The 22,702-nt window shown below is 44.4% G+C and overlaps 1 protein-coding gene across 5 annotated transcripts; it reads left to right on the top strand.

Annotated features, from left to right (window-relative positions):
* Window positions 1–1,332: 1,332 nt before the first annotated feature.
* Window positions 1,333–21,665, top strand: ZFP28 (ZFP28 zinc finger protein). Of its 5 annotated transcripts, XM_069540275.1 has the most exons (9): window positions 1,333–1,675; window positions 2,126–2,217; window positions 8,919–9,045; window positions 9,155–9,250; window positions 11,120–11,283; window positions 12,004–12,115; window positions 12,461–12,556; window positions 13,337–13,419; window positions 17,098–17,176. In XM_069540275.1, exons 1-8 carry the CDS (start codon window positions 1,468–1,470, stop codon window positions 13,372–13,374), a joined length of 933 nt encoding a protein of 310 aa, XP_069396376.1. In that variant the 5' UTR covers window positions 1,333–1,467; the 3' UTR covers window positions 13,375–13,419; window positions 17,098–17,176. The 5 variants fall into 5 exon arrangements, with proteins under 5 accessions (XP_069396376.1, XP_069396374.1, XP_069396375.1 ...); XM_069540273.1 differs by lacking the exon at window positions 13,337–13,419 and having other exon boundaries at window positions 17,098–21,665; XM_069540274.1 differs by lacking the exon at window positions 17,098–17,176 and having other exon boundaries at window positions 13,337–14,801.
* Window positions 21,666–22,702: the final 1,037 nt, after the last annotated feature.

Here is a 22,702-nt window from a genome sequence, read left to right on the forward strand (position 1 = left end):
GCTCTGAACGACTCTGACAAGACCAGCCCTAAACATGTAAATGAATAAAAGCATCAGCTAACTCAGATAATGATGAACGTTATGAAGGGGATTTTAAAAGGTATGGGGAAGTCATTCTGCATTTTACATGAGTTAATTTGAATTTTATGCTAACTAAAATAGCCTGTTTGTGGCCTGTCAAACATGCATTGTACATCTGCTTTAATTATTGAAGAAAAGGGCACACTAACCAGAAGTAAAGAATGTGTTAAAAAGAAAGGTTAAATGCCTCCCTTCCTGGGATGCCAATGCTGGTCCTCCCTCAATAAGACTCCCTTCCCAGGTGCCAAGGCCATACTGACTCTCTGTATACTCGCTGTATACGCGCTGGTCTGTTTTTGTTTAGTTTGGTTTTGGTTTTGAAACCTTGAAGAAATGTACCTCTGACTTATTTAATGTTCTTTGCTCTGACAGTATATAACACTGTGCTGAAAACCATGCTTCTCCGGAGAAATTTCTCAGAATAATCTGGGAGGCTGTCTTCTGGACTATAGTCCTCAGTTTGGCGCAAATAAAACTCTTTTCTATTTTTATTATATATTTATTGATTATTTTCATTGACAAGAGGTTGGTGGCATTTGCGGGGCTGCGCAGCCCTCTACCAGGAGATGAGAGGCTAATGACAAAAAGGAGCCAGCCCAGGGGAAAGTTTGGGGGAAGACTGCTCATTCCTGCTGGTCCCTGAAGCCTGGCATTTGGAGGATGGGTGTGGGAGGTGGGGGAGGCCCCTGTATCAGCAGAGGGGACCCACCTGAGGTGAAAGGTGGGATGCAGACCGGACACACGAAGACACGCTGTGCTCACACACACACACCATCACAATCACATTCTGGACCCTGCCCTTCCCCCACCGCACATCCCCCAGTTCTGTTGGCTGACAACCGGGAGAAACGAACTCCAAGGACCACACCACCTGCCCCGCCCAGAGACATCATCAACGTCCCCCGAGGCCCCGCCCCTCGCCATAAGCCCCGCCCCGGCTTGCAACTGCTCCTGCGCGCTCCAAGCCGGGAGCGACTCCCAGAAGCCCTTGGGGCGCAGTCCTGTCTAGCGGCGCGGCCTGTACTTCCGGCCAGACTCGGTTACTATGTGGATAACCACCTGGGCAGCCGCGGTCCGGAAGGGCCAGGAGCCGCTGACTTGGGGCCGAGTCGACGGACGCTGTGTAGGCCCAGACGGGCCCTCTCCTCCACGCCCTCTCTCCTCTTGGCGCCGCCGGGACGCTGGCCGGGACTCCGTTTCCCAGAGGGCGCCGCGGCTGACGGACGCGCTCACTTCCGGCGGCGGCCCGCCACCTGGGTTCCAGCTGGCCAGGCAGGGTGGTGGGCTCGGCGGCCGGCCGGGCGGGGCCGGCTGGGTGCCCGGCGTGCCCGGGCGGGCTGGGTGTGTTTTCGCGACCCCGGGGGCGTGTGTGCGCACGGTGGTGACATGCGGGGGACGGCGAGCGCGCGGGCCCGCGGCCTGGGATCCCCACCGCAGCGAGGCGTCCCCCGCACAAAGCCCGGAGCGGGCCGCGGCCGGAGCGCGGGGACCCCGGTTGCTTTCCCTTGCCCTGCCCGGGGAAGGCCGCGCGCAAGGCGTGGCCTCACATCCAGGGGCCAGCGGGGAGCGGCGACCACGGGACCTGAGAATAGAGGTGAGCGTGACAGGTGGCCCGGCGGGTGGACGGGGACGAATTAATCCCCTCAGGGTGAGGGGAGGGTGGGGTCTGGGACAGGAGGCTTCTTGGGGCCCAAGTGCTGGTGAATGGCGTCCCTGGACTCCGGGGCTGTTGGATGGGGGCATCCAAAGGACTGGAAATTGAACGCGAGAGCATTAGTCCGCGGTACAGGATCACTCTAACCGGCCACCTCCCTGTTTCAGGGCTCCTAGAGAGAAGACACCCCCCCCCACCCGTGACAGCCCCTAGTAGAGTAGCGACCACATCCCAGGTGACCCTTCAAAACTGGTCCCATCCTACTCATGCTCGAGCATTTGACGCTCCACTTGTTGAATCCATTTCAGATTTACAGCTGTCGTTTAAGACTCAGCAGGAAGGGAGCGTGGTGTAGATCTGGCCTGTAGCTACTTCTCTCTCTTCCCCCAGCTCTGCCTTCCAGGGACACGGCCTTTGTCCAGGTGAGGAGACACAAGCAGGAGGCGGCAGGGACAGGAATTGAACGGCAAGCCACCTCCCAGGTGAGTTGGCATTTCCTCTCTCCTCTCTGAAATGCAAGCTTGCTTTTCAGGACTTAATAATATTTATTTTCTTTCAAAAGTTTTCAATCTAAGAGACCTGTCAGGGGAGCTGGTTCCCATTTCCTCACATTCTGGTGAGTGGCGGGCTACAGGGACAGCCCAGGGCCTCCCTCCCTGCTTCCTCTTCATCCCACTCAGAGTTCGTTCTTCATTGAAGAAACGATTCAGCCCCTCCCTGTGCAGCTTTTCTCAGAGGGACTCTGACGGAGCAGAAAGGTACTCCTTAGTGCAAACAGGACAGCCCCTTGTGTTGTACCTGGTGTGCTTGGTACTCTTTTTGTGCCAGCCCCTGGAGAGACATATGGCTAAGCCCCAGCCCCTGCTCCCAAGGAGCTCACAGCCTGTGGGTGGAAAGTCATGGAAGCATACAAGGTTCTGAGTGTGAGTTTTAGGACCAGGTACTGTGAGAGTGGGCGGGAGGAACTCTTGGCTCCTAGCTGCCTGTCGGGGAAGAGTAAGGATGTGATTTCTGAGCCCCATGTTTTGAAGGGAGAGGAGAGGTTTGGCAGACAGAAGAGGAAAGGGCAGCCCTGGTGCAATATGGAAGGCTGTCTTTTCCTCACTTGATTGCGTTCCTTCTTAGAATGCTAATAAATTCTTTGTTTCTGTCAGCTGTGTCTCCTAAATATGTGATCGCCAGCTCATAAACGTATGAGCTGGGTTCCAGTTGCCCAGACTGCATAGATTACCAGTGATCTCCATCCACATTACCAAAGGCAGTGCTCAGTTCTTCGTCTTTCTTGATTATCTTTGGCACTTGACGACCGTTGGCGTTTGAAATAGTTCAGGGGTTGGCAGGCTTTCACTGTAAAGGGCCAGGTAGTAAATATTTTAGGCTTTGCAGTCTGTGAGGTCTCTGCTGCAGCTACTTCCCTCTGCCTTGTAGAGCTAAAGCAGCCACAGAAAATATGTAAGTGATTGGGTGGGGTTGCGTTCCAATAAAATTTTACTTACAAAAACAGGTAACTGCCACCCCCTGAAAGAGCTCGCCCTGGCCCTCCCACCTTCCTGACTTCTCAGCTTTCACTGCTGGTTCCTCCTCACCCTCCTGACCTACAGCTGTCCCTGTGCCTCTGGGCTCTGTACTTGGCTCTCTCCTCTTGTCTGTCTGCAGCACTTTCCTTGGGGAGGTCAGCCCATTCTTGTCTGCACAGACCAGCCAAGCACTGACTTCTCCCAATCCGCCTTTCCAGCCCAAATCTCTCCTCTGAGCTCCAGGCCTCTGTGTCCAACTGGACTCCTCCACATGAATGTCGAATAGGTAACACAAACCTAACACGTCCAGACCCAGGTTCCTGGGGTTCCCCCCGACAATTGCCTCTGTCTCTGTGGCAGTTTCATGCTCTGAGTTACTCAGGCCAGAAGCTCTGCTGTCATTCTTGTCTCCTCTCTTGCCCTCACCTTCCACGTTTGGTCCATTTGCAAATCCCGTCAACACTGTTTTCATGTTGTACCCAGAATCTGACAGTTATCACCACTGCCACCACCGCGTCGGTCCTCATTATCTTGCCGTTGGCCCCTTCTACTCATGCTCCCCATGGTCGCTTCCCAATGCAGCAGCCAGAGGAGTCTGTTCTGCCACTCTCTGCTCAAACGCCCCAATGGCTTTCCCAAATGAAGGCCAGCTCCTTAATGTGACTGACAGGGCCCCAAGTGACCCGGCCCCCTGAACTCTGACATGTGCTACCACACTCCCCCATCACTCACTTTACTTTCTCAAAAGTTGCCTTCTCGTTTTCCTGATCACTGTGTCTAAAATTTCAGAGCCTCCCACCCAAATTCCTCACATCCCTCTTCCTTGCTTTACTTTTTAAGACTCTTAGCACTTTTCAATATACTATATACTTAGTTTATCTGGTTTTCTCTTGTCTGATTCTCTTATACCACAAAGTACATTTGACACAGGCAGGGATTTTGGATTCTTTTGCCCCAGCGCCTGATATGGAAAATAGGTGGTGGATGAATGTGTGAATGTAGTCTTAAAGTTCTCCTGGAGCCAATGTTTCACTATTTAATATAGCATTACAATGATACTTTTTATACCTGAAAATGTGCATTATCTCTGATTACTTTCTATGAGTATATTCCCAGAAGTTTTTCATTCCTGTGGATTAAAGTTTACCAAAGTTACATGAAAGCAAAATACTTTAAAAATTATATGTGGATGGAACAGCAGTAGGGTCTCAAAAGCTAGAATTCTAGATTTTACTTTTTTACTTTAAAAAAAGTAAACTTTACCCCCCTCAAAAAAATTATTACAGAATTTTCATTTGTGTATTTTAAAAATTAACTGAATTGAATTGAACCAAAAAAAACCCCTTTGATGCATTTTTTTTCTGTAAAATACTTTTTTTTTAAACTAGTTTGTTTGTTTTAATTTTTATTCATTTGTTTGGCTGCACCAGGTCTTAGTTGCGGTGTGTGTGATCTTTAGTTGCGGCACGTGGGATCTAATTCCCTGACCAGGGATCAAACCCGGGCCCCCTGCATTGGGAGCATGGAGTCCTAACCTCTGGACCACCAGAGAAGTCCCTCCTGTAAAATACTTTTTACTCTTTTTTTTTCCTGTAAAATGTTAACACAAAGTATTTTTCTGTAAGGATAAGGTTGCTTTTTGGGTTTTATTTGTTTTTAAAGTTTATCTCGTCTTTATTATGTTTGAGAGTTAAAGCACCAGATCAATTTCATATTATCAGTACAGATTCTGTACCTGTATGTTTCCTCCGTGGTGTAGTATGACCCTGTGAAACCCACCTGAAAGTCTGCACGTCTGTATGATGGCAACAGGAATAAGACCAGGACCTGCACATTCTCGCTGTGTCCTCACATGGTGGAAGGGGCTGGGGAGGTCTCTGGGGCCTCATCTGTAAGGACACTAATCCCATTCATGAGGGTGGGCCTCCCAGAGGCCCCCACCTCCAAATACCATCACACAGGGCATTAGGATGTCAACATAGGAAGTTTAGGGGGACACAAACATTCAGACAAAGAGCTAACAAAAGTCATTGATTCTGTATATAAGGAGCAATCTGTATAAACTGGGAAAATGTCTTAAAAGGATATGCACATACTGTTACTTTGGGGTCCCTCTGGAATATGAGATTGGAGAGATGGGGAAAGGGATGTTTCTTATTAAGAAGAAAAATCAAAACCAAAAAAACCCAGTTGCCAAGTATAAGAAAATATTTGAACTTGTATTCTTCTCTTTAAGGGCCCCCAAATTCCAGTTTTACCAATAACAAAGTAGTAACAAATGCTAGAAAAATAGGCAGCATTTTCTCTGGCTCCAACAGACTTATAAAGTTACTGTAAAGATTCTGTGAAGATATTTTAAAAGATACTGTAATTTGTATACAATTTATTTACTACATATAATATATATATTTTGTTTCATTTAGTAAGGAATATCAGAAAGCTATTTGAATATCTGAAAAATTTAAGTACAAGACTTCCCAGCCAAGGAGCAGGCAGTTAGAATTGTAAGATTGGAACCTGCAAAAACCCATCATTCATTCATTCATTCATTCACGCTGTGCCAGGTCTCAGTTGCTGCACGTGGGATCTGTGTTGCGGCATGCGAACTCTTAGTTGTGGCATGCATGTGGAATTGAACCTGGGCCCCTGCATTAGGAGCACGGAGTCTTACTCACTGGACCACCAGGGAAGTCCCAAAATCCCATCTTTTAGAATTGGGTCAGAAAAGAAGCAGAAAAGTAGCCTCTGTCTCAGCACCTGTGTCTTTGAATGCAATTGAAAATGTTTGCCAAAAAAAAAATCTGCATTGAAATGTTTTGTTTGTTTTTAAACCACTTTGTTGAGGCAAGATTGACACATAGAAAGCTTCACATTTTTAATATGTACAACTCTCTGAGTTTGAGGGTAAATACATACTCATGAAACCAGCACCCCCATCAAGGCCATAGACTTATCTATCAGTTCCCAGAGTTTCCTCCCTTCCCTCTTTAGTATTTTTACTTTTTTGGCAGTGAAAGCACTTAGCATAAGACCTACCTTCTTGGCCGACTTTAAGAATGCAGTGCAGGGAATTCCCTGCCGGTCCAGTGGTTAGGACTCCGTGCTTTCACTGCTGACGGCCCGGGTTCAACCCCTGGTTGGGGAACTAAGATTCCGCAAGCCATGGGGTGTGGCCAAAAAAGAAAAGAATACAGTGCAGTAGTTTTAGCTATAGGCACTGTGCTGTACATTAGAACTCCAGAACTTACTCATCCTGCATTACTGAAACTTTGTACTCTTTGATCATCCCCATTTCCCCCTCCACTAGCCCCTGGAAGCCACCATTCTACTCTCTATTTCTAAGAGTTGGGACTATTTTAGATTCCACATATAGGTGAGATCGATCATGCAGTTTTTGTCCTTCTCTCTGGCTTATGTCACTTAGCATATGTTTAGAAATGTTTGGGTTTTCATATACCTAAATATTTCCACTGCTGAGTCTCGCGCAGTTTTCAAAACTTGAAGGCATTTAAGGAACCGCAGGTGCAAAATGCAGGTCAGTAACAGATCAGGGTGAACAACCCGGGGAACGAGAGCCAAGCCTGCCTAGCGAGGTAAGCGCTCCTGCCAGCCACTCAGCCAGCAAATCCGTTCCTCTGCCTTTGAGGCTGGGTGCACTCACTTGAGGACTTGCTGCTGTGAGCTGGCCTGCATTTGAGCACGTCTTTGCTCAAGGCTGACTAAGCAGTTCCCGGCTGTTTCCCGCAAGTGTTACCAGGTGTTTTCCGTGTTTTATGGGGCCTTGGCTTCTCCCACTTAGGAGAGCCCTGCATCGGGACTTCACCATCTCCACACAAAGCAAGATACCACTCACAGAACCCTTTACACAGTTCAGTTAAAAATCTTCAAAGTTGGTGCAAGTTAAAGAACGTGTGATAGTATTATATATTATTCAACAGATAACAAATCTCCAAGGCGCTTTCGTTGCTGGTAGAATTTAAATGGAAAGGTTGAGCCGCGGGTCAAAGTCGGCAGAGCGAACGTTCATTGGTGTTTACAAGGCACCTCACGTTCTGAGCGCCGTGCTTGTGCTGTCCTTTTTAACCCATGGCACGGTCTGTGAGGTTGGTTTTATTGATGTTTCCCTTTTAAACATGGGCAACTGAGACGTAGAGGGGTTAAGTAACTAGCCGAGGTTTCAGAGCTGATGAGTGGACAGAGTCCTTAATTCAGCCTTCGGGGTAGTTGGACTTTTTTGCTTCCTGATTTGAGTCTATGCTTTTGAAAATCCCAAGGCTGCCAGATATTTAAATATACCTTCTGTTAGCCTCAGATTCTGGGGGTCAGAGTTTGAATTGAATAAATGTTCAAAATACATTAGGATGTATCAGCATTGTACACTGAAATCATAAAATTATGCCACATAAAATTCCACCAGCAGTGCATGAGTAGCAGACCCAGTCGTAAACAGGCTTGCAATGCCTCCTTGATACTTGCCCGCTTCTCTGAGATGGCACCTTGATTCTTTTTTTGTAATTGTGGTGTAGTTGACAACATAGTGATTCACAATTTTTAAAGGTTATACTCCACTTATAACTATTATAAAATGTTGGTTGTATTCCCTGTGGTGTACAATACACCTTGATTCTCAAAGACATCTTATTAATGAAAAGCTTTATCGTATTTTTCATTCTAATTATACACTCATCTTTATTTCAGAAAAAAAGAATTCGGTTAGTTTGTTTTAAATGAACATTCAACATGTGATGAACACTAAAAGCAAATAGAAATCCTTAGAACACAGTTCGGGGTTTAGTCATGTGATGTTCACCTCCAGGTTTATTTCCCCATTCTTTTTTTTTCCCCCCCCCGGGAGAAAGAAGAATTTATCATTACTTGCAGGAAGTGATGAGAACACTGGGGATCTTTCCCAAAGCAGTGTCTCCTGTTTCCCCATTCTTGTGCTGATCCAGGGCACTTGACTGTCCTCATGGTAAAAAACGCTCTGGTACCTGTTGTGCGTGGAACAATTTAGCCTCCGTTGTTTATTGTTTCTAATTGATGTCACATATTTCTCTTGTGTGTACCTCCTGTCACCAGCACAAAATTGCCAGTTCTCCGAGGGTAGAGGCTCTCTATTTTTCTCTTTTCTCTGAAGTTTACAGTGTAATGAGGCCCGCTGTCCAGTAATTAACTAGATTTCCACATCACTGGGTATTTTCCCTTACATGTATAATCTCCTACCTAAAATGAAGAGGGGGTAACCCTTAGGCCCCTATATTAACTTGCAAGGACTGCCATGAGGAGAACACCACAGGCTGGGCAGCTAAAACAACAAACAGTATACCGTTCTGGAGGACAGAAGTTTAAGACCAAGGGGTGAGCGGAGTTGGTTTCCCCTGAGGCCTCTCGTTGACTTGTAGACAGTCGCCCTTTCGCTCTGTTGTCACATGGTCCTCCCTCTGTGCTCACCCATCCCTGATTTCTTCCTCCTCTTAACAAGAATACCAGTCAGATTGGATCAGGGCCCAACCGTGTGACTTCATTTAACTTTTAGTCACCTCTTTGAAGGCCCTGTCTCCAAATACAGTCACCTTCTGGGTATGGGGGGTTGGGGCTTCGACGTGTGCATTTGGGGGGCAGGGCCTGAGCACTGGTCCAGCAGGAATGTGCTTTTGTCGTTTCAGAGCTTGGTGACATTTGGGGATGTGGCTGTAGAGTTCTCCCCAGAGGAGTGGGAGTGGCTGGACTCTGCTCAGAGGAGTCTGTACAGGAGTGTGATGCTGGAAAACTACAGGAGCCTGGTCTCGCTGGGTAAAGGCCCCCCCTCCCTCCTCATCACCACACCCTGCACCATCCTCTTCCTTCAAGCCAAGGACAGACCCACAGCATGACCACGTCCCGTTTCTTCTTACATATTTAGGACTTTGTGTTTCTAAGCCCAAAATGATCTCTTCACTGGAACAGAGGAAGGAGCCCTGGGTGGCGAAGAGAACGTTGACAAGAGGCGGGTGTCCAGGTGAGCGTGGGAGACCCAGGTGGGGTGAGGCCATGGCAGTCGCAGCTCCGCGCCTTCAGACACCTGGGATCATCAGCAGCCTTGAGCCTCTGGCCTGGAGGGAAAATCTAGGCCTGGGCTTTGCAAATTCTCCTTCTCCCCATCTCTTCTCTCCACCTCTGCTTCCCCCCCCACCAAGTGTAACTTTTTTGTTTGTTTGTTTTTGTGGCCACGCCACGCAGCCTCTGGGATCTTAGTTCCCCAACCAGGGATCAAACGCGCTCCCCCCTGCAGTGGAAGGCAGGGTCCTAACCCCTGGACCACCAGGGAAGTCGTGTTACAATTCTTGTAACTCTTGTCCTGTCCTCTGGATCTCATGTTTTCCCAGCACCCGTCTTACCCTTTTGCTTTTCACACTTACACAGTCGTCACTTTCTTTAAAAGTCTTCGGCTGATTCTGATGCAGGTTTTACTATCTTATTTCTCTTTGATGAAATGACTTTCATTTACAGACTTCTTTTAACTGATTGTTACTGCACGTCAGCTTTGAGTGAGCCCACCAGGTGCTGGCTGGGAAGATGAGCGTAAGCTGTTAGAAAACTAACCATCCCGTAGGGGCGATAAGACATTTCTGTACACTTAAGTGCAGTAGAAAGTACTGTCCTACATATGATTAGTGTAAATAGGTACCTAAGAGGAAGAAAAAAGTTATTCCCGGTTTCAAGCCAGGGAAACAAGGTACAAGAGTAGAGCCTTGAGCAGAAAGGTGAGAACGAGAAGAAAGACATTGGTAGTTCAGGAGAGGATTTGTGTTGAGCCGTGATCCGTCTGGGGTCCAGGCGGACTTCCCCCGTGCAAACAGGCTGCACACAGGTGGGCGACTGGCTCTCAGAAGGAAAGGACACTGATTCTGATTTGATGGTATGTTCTTGCAGATATTGTGATGCAGATATCATATTTATACCACTTGGGAGTACAGAGATTTCAACCACAACACTATTTCTGGAATAGCAAGTTAACCAAGTAAGACAAGGAATCAGAATTACAGATTTCTTTTGGAGGTTCCTGTAATAGGAAATGACTACCATTTCTAAAGAATTGAGAATCTTGTAAGACCTCTTTGTTCAAACCGTACTTCGGCAGAAAAGTTTGTATCAACAGGACAGTTTACAAACTCTGACGACTCACATGGGTCATCGTATGGCCCAGGAGAACTGGAATGGCGTTTTGGGGAAAAGTTTTCCATTTATCATGGTACTAAATCACATTCTCTGAGCAGTTTTCTGAGACAGAACTGTTTTTTTCCCTTCTGTTGACCCTTCTTCTGTTGCTGAGACTGTAGTTGATTTTGAAGACCTGTACTTTTAAGGCCAGAATCTGAACATTGGTTAGTTAGCATTGTAATCAAAAAAAAAAAAAAAAAAAAAAAGGAGACGTTAGTTTTTAAAAAAAAAAGAGAGAAGAAATTTTTGCTAAATAAAATGGAGAAAGAGTCAAAGTGAGACTTCCATAATAGCGCTGAGATAAGGATCATATAGCATTTCCTTCAATAGGCTCTGCCCCTCTTTGTCTATTTTGACCACATTTTATCTTAGATTTAAATCTCTGTGAGCTCTCTCACCTCCTGCACTTCGATCTCTTTCTCCAGTCTCCTGCTAAAACCATAACATGCACTACTTGGTCAACCTTTAGGTGTGAAAACTCACATTGTGTCCTTTAGGGTTAAAGCTACACAAATTTGGGAATGGAAGGCCAGTTGGTCATATAAAACAGCTTTCGAAACAGTATACTTTTTTTGAGGATTTTTTCCCATCTGATTACATTTTGGAAGATTTCTTCATACTGGTATATAATCGAAGAGATATTTACCTTCTTAAAAATATCTTTTAGACTCACGGGCTCTGCCAAAGACCAAGGAGTTATCTTCAAAGAAGAGCTTCTGTGAAGAAAAGTCATCCCAGGCGGTGCTAATGGAGAGGCCCACAACCTACAGTCTGGAGTGCTCCGTTCTAGGGGAAGACTGGGGTTACAGTGCTGTGTTGGAGAGGCATCTGGTGAGTCAGGGTGTAAATGGAGGGGGAGACACGCTTACAGATAAGTTGCATGAGGTAGACTTGGCGAGATTCCTAGTAAGGCACTTACAGAGGCAGTGCTGATGACTCCCAGGAGCTTCCTTGTGTCCTTCACAAAGAAACCCTTCCTTAGGAAAGCGATCTTGTCTGCAGTAAGTGTGGGAGAAGTTTCCGTTGGAATCCAGGGCTGCATACCGACAGAGTGTCCCCCCAGAAGAGAGAGTACCTGAAGTCTTGATACACACAAGGGGGAACACTGGGTCACAGCAAGTCGTAAACAAGTCTGTTTAAATCAGAAATGTTCGACTTGTAATGGATGTGAGAAGACTTTGAATAGGATCTCAACCCTTCCTTTTCATCAGAGATTTCATATGAGAGAAAAACCCTCTGCAGACTTAATTGAACAACGTGTGTTGAACGTCAGGAAGCCTCCAGTGAACTTCAGAAAATCCATACTCTCTGTACCTTCATTCTCCTCCAAGAAATTATAGATTCTCCATGGCACAAACAGTTTCCCCTATTTTTCTTTTCTTTCCCCCTAAACATATACGACATAGCTAGCTCAGTCGTCATGTGACCGGCATCACTCAGAACCTAGTGAAAATTCTTGGTACATCACAGCATGTGGATGCAGCCCACCCCACAGAGCCATCGTGGGTTCACGAGCACGGTTTGATGAGAAACGTGTTTGTACTATTTCAGGGCTTGGTGACCATCACGAACATGGCCGTAGACGTCTCCCAGCAGCCAGACCCAACTCGGAAGAGTTTCTGTAAGAATGTTGTGTGGGAGGACCACAATCTGGGGGCAGTAGGTAAGGATGTTCCTCTCCGAAATCTGAAACTTCAGGAGCCCCCACTTTCGTTCCTCAGTTTTGAATTGTGTGTGGGGGTGGGGGGTGGGGGGTGTGGCAGGGTTGTCTTCCAAAGCACTGGGTTGAATTTTTACTCGCAATTCTTAAGAGTGTGACGTTTGTAGAGTTGAGAGTTAGTATCTCTGTCATACTTGAAGCATCAACTTCAATATCCTTAAAATACTCTTCACTTTTCTTCCTGGTCCTTCCTGTAATAAAGCGCTCTTCCTTCAAAGCCAAGGAATTGGTTGTCCATTTAAGAATGCCAAGGGTATGACTGAAACCCCTGTCTTTTCCCATGTGCAGGACATTGTGTGTCTGAGCCAGACTTGGTCTCTTTGCTGGACCTTGGGAAGGAACCCTGGGTGGTGAAAGGAGAGCTGGCAAGAGGCCCGTCCCCAGGTGAGCGTGGGAGGCCTGGGGTGGAAATGCCACTGCAGGCCAGAGTGTAGTTCTCACCAAAGAGGCCAGGTGCTCCCTAACGTACAGAGAAAGTCCTCGGGTCTGGAAAGAAGATTGAGATCCGAGCTTTGAAAATTACATTGTTCTCTCCTCCTCCTCCTCCCCTCCCCTTCCTCTTCCCCTCCCTCCTCCCCTCCCCTTCCTCTTCCCCTCCCTCCTCCCCTCCCCTCCTCCCCTCCTCCCCTCCCTCCTCCTCTCCCCTCCTCCCCTCCCTCCTCCTCTCCCCTCCTCCCCTCCCTCCTCCTCTCCCCTCCTCCCCTCCCTCCTCCCCTCCCCCCTCCCCTCCCTCCTCCCCACCCCTCCCCTCCCCCCTCCTCCCCTCCCTCCTCCTCTCCCCTCCTCCCCTCCCTCCTCCTCTCCCCTCCCTCCCCTCCCTCCTCCCCTCCCCCCTCCCCTCCCTCCTCCCCACCCCTCCCCTCCCCCCTCCTCCCCACCCCTCCCCTCCCCCCTCCTCCCCACCCCTCCCCTCCCCCCTCTCCCCTCCCCCCTCCTCCCCTCCCCTCCCCCTCCTCCCCTCCCCTCCCCCCTCCCCTCCCTCCTCCCCACCCCTCCCCTCCCCCCTCCTCCCCTCCCCTCCCCTCCCCCTCCTCCTTCCTCCCCTCCTCCTTGCCCCCCCACCCCACCTTCTCTTGGTTGATAACTCCTCCCTGTAGCTCTGCTCCTGTCCTTGGCCACTCAGACATGGATCAGCCACTTGGTTCTTTAAATGATCTCTTCCAGACCCCGAGGGTTTCTGGAGCTGTCTTCCAAAGGTCTGATGTTCGTAGTCACATGGCCACTCACTTCGTGATGCATCCATTCCTGTAAGAACCACAAATTGAAGGAGGGAGCCACTTGGCTTGACATTGGCAGGCGATTGGAGAACGAGGGAATTTACACTTCTGTCCTCAGCCATCAAATATTTGCATCAAATATGACATGTGCATGGATGACTTGCATAAACCAGAGCTTGTGAAATTCCCAACATGGCCTTAAAGAGGCAAAGGACAGGGTTCCCCCCAGAGAATCCTTGTCTGGGTTGGAGAGGGTGGGCAGATGGATTGCAAGAAGACGTGGGCGGAGGGCCGTTTCTTCGATACACAAGGAAGGAAAAGAAACTTCTTTTGAAAATAATGGTTTTCAGAAAGTGTAATCCTGTCACCTGTCTGGGAAAGGAATAGAAAATCATAACCTGTAATCACAATATGTTAACAAGACAACTTTAGGCCCTTCAAGCCCTGATGAACACATATGTTGTTTTACGTGGTAGAAATAGAGTTTGCGTTCTGTCCTGCGTACCAGTGTTTTCACGTGAGTTCCATGTTCTGTGTGCCACTGCTCAATTAGGTTGCGTCACATTTCTTGGTGTTAAAAATATAACAGGCACCTTTATGTTAGTGAAGGCTGTACATTTTGGGGATGCCTGTATCCCTGGAAGTGAAAATCTGCTGAGCTCTGAGAGTTTTCTGTTCTAGTGACTCTAGCAATGGCCAGATGACTAGATGTATGGGTTTAATTGCATCATCGTAGCATTGGGTAGTTTGGTGAAAATGTTTAGCTTATTATTTGGTGAAAGATTATAGCCTAAGGTTATTTTTTTATTATGAAAATGAGTTGAATACTTTCCTCAAATTTTGTTATTGTCTTTATCCTTTTGTAAAATGTCCCTCATTTATATCCATTTCTCTATTTGTGTCTTAAATTTTTTTTGTTTTTGATTTTTTTTTAATATTTGGCTGTGTCCAGTCTTAGTTATGGCATGCAGGATCTTTCATTGCGGTGCGCGGGCTTATCTCTAGTTGTGGCGTGTGGGTTTTCTCTCTCTGACTGTGGTGCATGGGCTCCAGAGCATGTGGGCTCTGCAGTTTGCAGCACACGGGCTCTCTAGTTGAGGTGCACGGGCCCAGTAGTTATGACCACGCAGCATGTGGGATTTAGTTCCCTGACCAGGGTTCAAACCCACATGCCCTGCATTGGAAGGCAGATTCTTTACTACTGGACCACCAGGGAAGTCCCTATTTTTTTGTTTTTTGGGGTTTTTTTTCCTTTTTTGGCTGTGCTGCACAGCATGTGGCATCTTAGTTCCCCAACCAGGGGTCAAACCCATGCCCCCTGCAGTGGAAGTGCAGAGTCTTAACCACTGCACTGCCAGTCCAGTCCCAGTGGGTTTTTTTTAATGTGAACATTAATTTTTTAATGTATTGTTTCAAACTATCTTTTACATATGGTAATAAGTATTTTTCTTTTCACTAGAATTTTTTAAGTTGTACATAAAATTTTTAAAAATTTTATATAGTCTAATATATTACTACTTTTATGATTTCTCCTTCTATTTGTATCCTTAGAAAGTAGACAGAAACTTCACCTAAGTGGCTCTCTAGTATTACAATATATGGAAATACCATAATTTACTTAACTAATTTACTGTTGAGGATATTTGAACCTTTAGGTTTTTTCTGGTTTTCACCTGTAATAAACTGTGGTCCAGTTTGTTCATATCTCTTTGCATGATCAAAGTATACATGTCTTTTAAGTTTCATGAACATAATAACAGGCTGTAACACCATTGGTAAACAATATATGAGAATACCTATTTCCATACATCTTCACTAATAGTATTTTGGGTTTTTTTTAATATTTTCCAAGCTGTGGGGTGAAAATTGAGTTTTGTTTAATTTTTATTTTGCAGACTACTTGTGAGGTTGTGAATACATGTGTTTAAATCCATTCAGGGTTTATACTCTGTTAGTGATGTCTTCATGCCCATTGCCCACATTTCTGCTGGGTCATATTTCCTTGCCTGTATATAGCATGAATGTAAATCCTGTTTTATAAATGTGATATTTTTTCCCCCAATTTCCTGTGGTTTGAAAGGTTGCATGTGGTGTTTCTTGCTATCCAGTATTTTAGATTGGTAGCTTCATTTATAGAAGCTTTAGCTTTGATTTTTGTTTCATTCATGGTTTTTTGTTTCTGTTAACAGATATATTACTCCCATTTGTACTGTACAACAAATTTGTTTGGTCTTGTTTCTGTTGCTTATTTAATTCTTCCTTGTTTCTCTCCATGAATACATTATTAAGTCTTTCTATCCATGAACACAGGATGTCTTTCCATTTATCTGGCTCTTAATTTTGTTAAGCAGTGTTTGTAGTTTTCAGTGTACAGTCTTGCACCCTTTAAGGTAACTTTTTTCCTCAATAATTTATTCCTTCACTGCTATTTTTCATGGAATTATTTTCATAATTTCCTTTTCAGATTGTTCATTCCTAGTGTATTGAAATACAGCTGATTTTTGTGTGTTGATCTTGTATACTGCAGTTTTGATGACTTGATGTATTAGCTCTAATACCTTTCTTGTGGATTGTTTAGGGTTTTCTATATATGGGATGATATCATCAGCAAGTACAGTTTTTTTTTTTCCTTTCTAATTTGGATGCCTTTTATTTCTATTTAATTGCTCTGGCTGGAACTTCCCAGGTATCTTTGTCTTGTTATTGACCTAAGAAGGAAAGCTTTCAGTGTTTAGATGCCATTAAAAAAAATACTTTATTTTCCTTTTTTAAAGATCATCTTTTCCCAAACATCTGGCTCTCTGCATCATCTCTCTCCCCAACACCACTTTGATCTCTGTACATTTATTGTGATATAGCTCTACTTGCACAAGTTTTTGGTACATGCTAAGTGATTCAGCAAAGGGATTTCAGACATAATCATTCCTCCCTGCAAGCTTGTAGTCTGAGGTAAGCCATATACCCGATCAGTGGTGTGTATGATGTAATTAAATATAATATCAGCACTCACTATTTTTATAGAAACAGTCTTTCCAGAATGAGAAATTCCATTACTTAAATGGCCAGAGAAGAAGTGACGATTTTGTCAGGCTTGCAGAAGCAAGCAGGTCAGTGTAAAAATGATTTCTATGTGACCACTGAACTTTAGCCATCAGTTGGCACTGTAGGTTCTGTTGAAATCAGTCAAATAAGATACAGTTGACAGAAACACCATTTCTGGTTGTAGGGGAGTGATTGGGCTTTCAGGACTCTTAATGAACGTCATAGAATACACTGTCCTTTTGTGTTTGGTGTGCTTCTTGGAACAACTTTGGTGACATGATGACTGCCCTGGCATCAAAGCTGCATAGCCAGGGGTGAGAAAGGGTGAAGAGAATGATTGTCATAGACTGTATTTTTAGGTGATGTGATTACAGAACATTTTTCCAACTCCTGATGCTTCTGATGTGTGACTGATTCCACATACATTTATCTTTTTTTCTATTCACCTCTCTGGGTTCCTGTATGAATCCAGTCTGGGGTCGTCTTACATACATTGTAGACTGCATGTTCACATGTTTTAGAGGTGCACAATTTATGTGGTTTAATTAGGGTTTAATTCACCAATTAGTGAGTTTCTTCACAGTTTTCCTTTTAGTAGATTCCTTTTCTCCCAGCCTATGATAAAAGAAATGTTTGTTTCTTGTTTATTTTCTTGATATCTTTCAGGCCAGCAGTCTATACATGAGACCCAGGAGTTATTTCCGAAGCAGGATTCATTTGCTGAAGTGGTAACGGACAGAACTTCAAACACTAACCTAGAGAGTTCCACTTTCAGAGGAAGCTGGGATTCTGAGGGTCTGTTTGAAAGGAAGCTGGCAGGTCAGAAGACACAATTCAGGCAGGAGGCAGTCACTCACAACAAAACTCTCTCTAAGGAAAGAGAGTGTCCGTATAACAAATCTGGAAGATGGTTCCACTTGGACATTTCAGAAGAGAGAGTTCACCGCTGTGATTCAGTTAAGAAAACTTTCCCCCCAAGTTCAGTGGTAATAAAACATGCAGGGATCTATGCAGGAAAAAAACTTTTCAAATGTAATGAATGTAAGAAAACCTTTACCCAGAGCTCATCCCTCACCGTGCATCAGAGAATTCATACTGGAGAGAAGCCCTATAAATGTAAGGAATGTGGAAAGGCCTTCAGTGACGGCTCATCCTTTGCTCGACATCAGAGATGTCACACCGGCAAGAAGCCCTACGAATGTATGGAATGTGGGAAAGCCTTCATACAGAACACATCCCTTATCCGTCACTGGAGGTATTATCACACCGGGGAGAAACCCTTTGACTGCATCGACTGTGGGAAAGCCTTCAGTGATCACATCGGACTCAATCAGCACAGGAGAATTCATACTGGAGAGAAGCCCTACAAGTGTGATGTGTGTGACAAAGCCTTTAGGTATGGCTCATCCCTGACTGTCCATCAGAGAATTCACACAGGAGAGAAACCGTACGAATGTGAGGTGTGTAGAAAAGCCTTTAGCCATCATGCCTCACTCACTCAGCACCAAAGGGTGCATTCTGGAGAGAAGCCTTTTAAATGTAAAGAATGTGGGAAAGCCTTTAGGCAGAATATACACCTTGCTAGCCATCTGAGGATTCATACTGGTGAGAAGCCCTTCGAATGTGGGGAATGTGGTAAGTCCTTTAGCATCAGTTCCCAGCTGGCCACCCATCAGAGAATTCATACCGGAGAGAAGCCCTATGCTTGTAAGGTCTGCAGCAAAGCTTTCACCCAGAAGGCTCACTTGGCACAGCATCAGAAAACTCACACAGGAGAGAAACCCTATGAGTGTAAGGAGTGCGGGAAGGCCTTCAGCCAGACCACACACCTTATTCAACACCAGCGAGTTCACACGGGAGAGAAACCCTATAAGTGCATGGAATGTGGGAAGGCCTTTGGCGACAACTCCTCCTGCACTCAGCACCAGAGGCTTCACACTGGCCAAAGGCCCTACGAATGTATTGAATGTGGGAAGGCCTTCAAGACAAAGTCGTCCCTCATCTGTCATCGCAGAAGTCACACTGGGGAGAAACCTTACGAATGTAGTGCGTGCGGCAAAGCCTTCAGCCATCGGCAGTCCCTTAGCGTCCATCAGAGGATTCACTCTGGAAAGAAACCGTATGAATGCAAGGAATGCAGGAAAACCTTCATCCAAATCGGACACCTCAATCAGCACAAAAGAGTGCACACGGGAGAGAGACCCCACAACCATAAGAGAAGCAGAAAGGTCTTCAGGCAGAGCACACACTTTGCACATCAGAGAATCCACACTGGAGAGTCACCTGCACGCCCCTCTTTACCTGCTACATCAAATCCTGTGGATCTGTTACCCAAGTTTCTCTGGAATCCACCCTCACTCCCATCACTATAGTCCTGAGACATTGTGGCTCAGATAGACCACTCCAGCAGTTTAAAACCTGTTCTCTCTCTTTCTGTCTATTCTGTTCTTGTCCTGTACAAGTTTGTTCTTCACATTGTTGCAGTTAGAACGTGAAGATTTTTGTTTTAAGTGAAAATAGAATTCATTTATTCCTCATGTAAACACTTATGTTGTGATCCTTCATATTGATTAATGCATAAGATGTGTGTAGCACAATGGCTGGTCCATACTAAGCGTTCAGTAATGTTAGCTCTTTTAAAAACATTGTTTTCAGACATTGAAAAGTTACCATAGGCAACTCTGACTGAAAATGATGCATAGAATGAAGCTAAGAGAAGCCGGATATTAGATCAGGAACAGGCGTTTCAAGACAGTGAGGCTTTGCCCGTTCTGGTTTAAAACTTGATTCCATAATGTTGAGTTAGTATTATAGCTTTTCATTTATCTGCATAAAGTGTAAGGTGCTGTGACCTTGTTGGTGAGAAAATTACATCTGACAACAGTCTTAGAAAGTGTGTAGAGAACATGGGTGAGGAGGCCACCTGGAAGAAAAGAACTGAAACAATCAGAGGAGAAGACAAGGTTCACCTGCGTACATTTAAACCTTCTGACATGTATTAGAAAATTTGGCAAGATTTGATCATTTAAAGTCACCTGGGCTTATGCGTGAATTCCATTAAAGTTTCAAAGAACCACTAACCTTGAGGCAGACTAATCTTGACTATGACTCATGGCCAGAGCCTCACTGTTTTGTATGGCCCATGATCTGAATTTTTAAAATTATTTTAATGGAGGAACAAGTGAATAGAATAATAGCTTAAGACAACATGAAAATTATATGAAATTTAAATTTCAGTGTCCGTAAATAAAGTCTTATTGGCTCACAGCCATGCTCATTTGTTTACATGTTGCCTAGGGCTGCTTTCACTCTACAATAGCAGACCTGAGTAGCTGTAACAGAGACAGTATTGCCTGAAAAACTTCAAATATTTACTCTCTGTCCTTGTGCAGAGAAAGCGTGCCGACTCCTGCTCCAGTGCAGAGAAAAATACACAAAAGGTTCTAATTATTTTTATGAGGATAATACAACTCTCCCATCAAAAACAAGGAAAACTGTAAAGCAACTTATGAATAGAGGTGAAAGAATGTTATTAAACTGTTGAACAATAGGAAATGTCAATAAAAAGAAATACTATATTTTTCTAGATGAAGTAATACTGTTAAAATGTTTGTAAATTGTCACTCCCAATAGAGTCTCGGTAGGATATGTTTGCTCTGACAGTTTTAGCTGAAAACCACACAAGGAAGGATGATTTGTCAAACATAGCAGGACATTTAAAAAATGTTTTGGTGGGACTTCCGTGGCGGTCCAGTGGTTAGGACTCTGTGCTTCCATTTCAGGGGGTGCGGGTTTGATCCCTGGTGGGGGAGCTAACCTCGCATGCCGCGTGGTGTGGCCAGAAAAAAAAAAATCGTTGAAAAAATGTTTTGGTATATAATAAGATTAGCGTTTCATTATTGGGGAAATGATGTTGTAACAATTGATTATCCACTCTCCACAAAGAGAAGCATACCTAGACCTTACAGAGAAATATAATACAGTTGTATTTATCGGCTCTAATTATGAAATAATATGTTAGAGGCGAACACAGAAAGGAGGAAGGCTTTACTGAGTAGGACATGGAGCCCTGGAAGACATGAAGAGAGTAAGCTGGCCTGTACAAAGATTTAAATAAACTTCGATATGGTGAAACGTGTCAAAAAAGATGTAAGAGGCAACTGGCAGAAAATACACACAACACATATGAAAAAATATGTCATTTAAGAACAGAGTGCTATGACACAAAGCAGTCGGGGAACTAGGCAGTGCTTACCAACAGGCGTGTCACCGTGGAAGAACTCGAATAAAGAAAATTTGTTAGGTTCTTAACCTTGTTGCTCAGAAAATTACAGATTTAAAACGAATCTTCTTGACTCGCAGATGGATTAAAATCTAAACTGCAGTTAATTTCCCGTACTAGTTATTGTGGGAAAACAGGAGGTTGTTCATCATTACCAGTGTAGATTTGTCTCCTCCTGTTTGGGGTGGCAATATGGCATGACCTATCCACACTATAAATATGCATTCCTTTTAAAACAGTAATTCTAGATCTAGGAGTTTCATCCCAATGGAATAAATATATAGATATAAATAATGTTTATTGCAAAATCTTCTTAATTACAATAAATAGGATTTCAGTATCCTGCCAAGCAGATTGATTAAATTGTGATTATTCAATACAGTATTGTCCAGTTAGCAGAAAGAGATTAAGCTCTACATATGCTCCTATGGAGTATTGTCTGTCTACAATATATTAAATGCAATATGTGATTTGCAGAACTTTATGTGTAAAATAATCTTGTAGTCATAGAGTCAAAATTAATATTGAATATGTGTGCGTGTATATGTGTGTGTGTGTCTATATATATATATTTTTTTCAGTATATATGTTGAAATCTGTTTTTGTCTTTAACACATGCTTTTCCTAGCTCTTTGTTGTCACTTTGCCTTCATTCTGTATTGTACTGTTGGACTGCCAGTCACACATGGCTCTAATTAAGCCAGTCAGGTTTTTCATTCTTTGTATTTTGACCGGAGACATGGGGCAAATATTAGGCTTTATGTATGGGCCATAAGGGATGTTTTCTTTTAGTATTCATTTTGATTGGTTGGGCCACTTGTTGTAACAGCTATTATAAAGATATGGAACATCACTCCTGGACTGCAAATAGGTGGAATTGAGTCATCCTTTGGCAGCAGCCTAAAGATTTCTGCATCTCTACCTGTCTGATCCATTAAAATGATTCCTGCATCCTCACATCCTAATTTTGTTTGGTTCTTTAAATCTTCAAGGTATCTGGTATCCTTTCAATATTTAACTTCTAAGGTGGAGTCATCTTTTATTCTCATACAGAAATTGGTACTAGAGGATGATTCTCAGACTACAGAGAAGCAGAATATTAAGGGCTGATTGAAAGAGATAGGTTAAAAGACAGAGAAACTTGTAATCCTGTGTTGTGTTAGGAAAGGATAGTCATGATGTAGCAGGATCATAAGCCCACTGCACACAAGGGGCTGGATAGCTCTTACCAAAAACTAAAGGCAGTGAGCAATGCTAGCTCCAAAAGTAAGTGTGATGCTTGTTTACAATGAAATTAGATAATTAAAAGTGAAAGGCCACTTGAAATTCTGACCTTAAGAAAGGCATTGAAGTCAGACCTTTCTATGATTGTGTTGGGAGTCTTCTTAAGTGCTTCTAACCACGGGGCTGGCAAATCCTGAAACCCAAGTGCAACAGTAGATCCAGGTGTTTGCTGAGCTATGATACTTACTGAATTCCCAACCTCGCCACTTCTCTTAGATGAAAGTGAAGTGTGGGGAAAGATTTGAATCCATGTAACTGGAATGGGGCTATCACGAAAGATTCAAGCATCTTAGAAAACTTTTGACTTTCTCAAACCTTAAGAAACCTCCCTACTTATTCTCTTTGCCATACATCTGTGACAAAACTCTTGAGTCTGCTTTTCTAGTCTTGAAATGCAGACAGGGAGGAGATTCATGTCATCCAGAAATATTTAATATCCTTTATTATATCAAAAATCTAGGACACATTTTTGGAAATGTCATCTCGAGGGTTAGAATTTACATTGCATAATATATAAGGACTTGAAAGAATTCAAGAGTTTATAGTGCTGGATTGGATCATTTATGTCCCTACCCTCACTTATCTTTTGCAAGTTCCCCTGTCAGGTCTAGTAGTTTTTCTATGTTCTTTTGACATGAAGTACCAGCATATTAAAAGTCTCCTGTCTCCTTTAGGTACTGGGATTTCTCATGACAGTGATTACAT

Source organism: Delphinus delphis, chromosome 20, assembly GCF_949987515.2.
Source record: "Delphinus delphis chromosome 20, mDelDel1.2, whole genome shotgun sequence".
In the NCBI taxonomy this organism is placed as follows: Eukaryota; Metazoa; Chordata; class Mammalia; order Artiodactyla; family Delphinidae; genus Delphinus; species Delphinus delphis.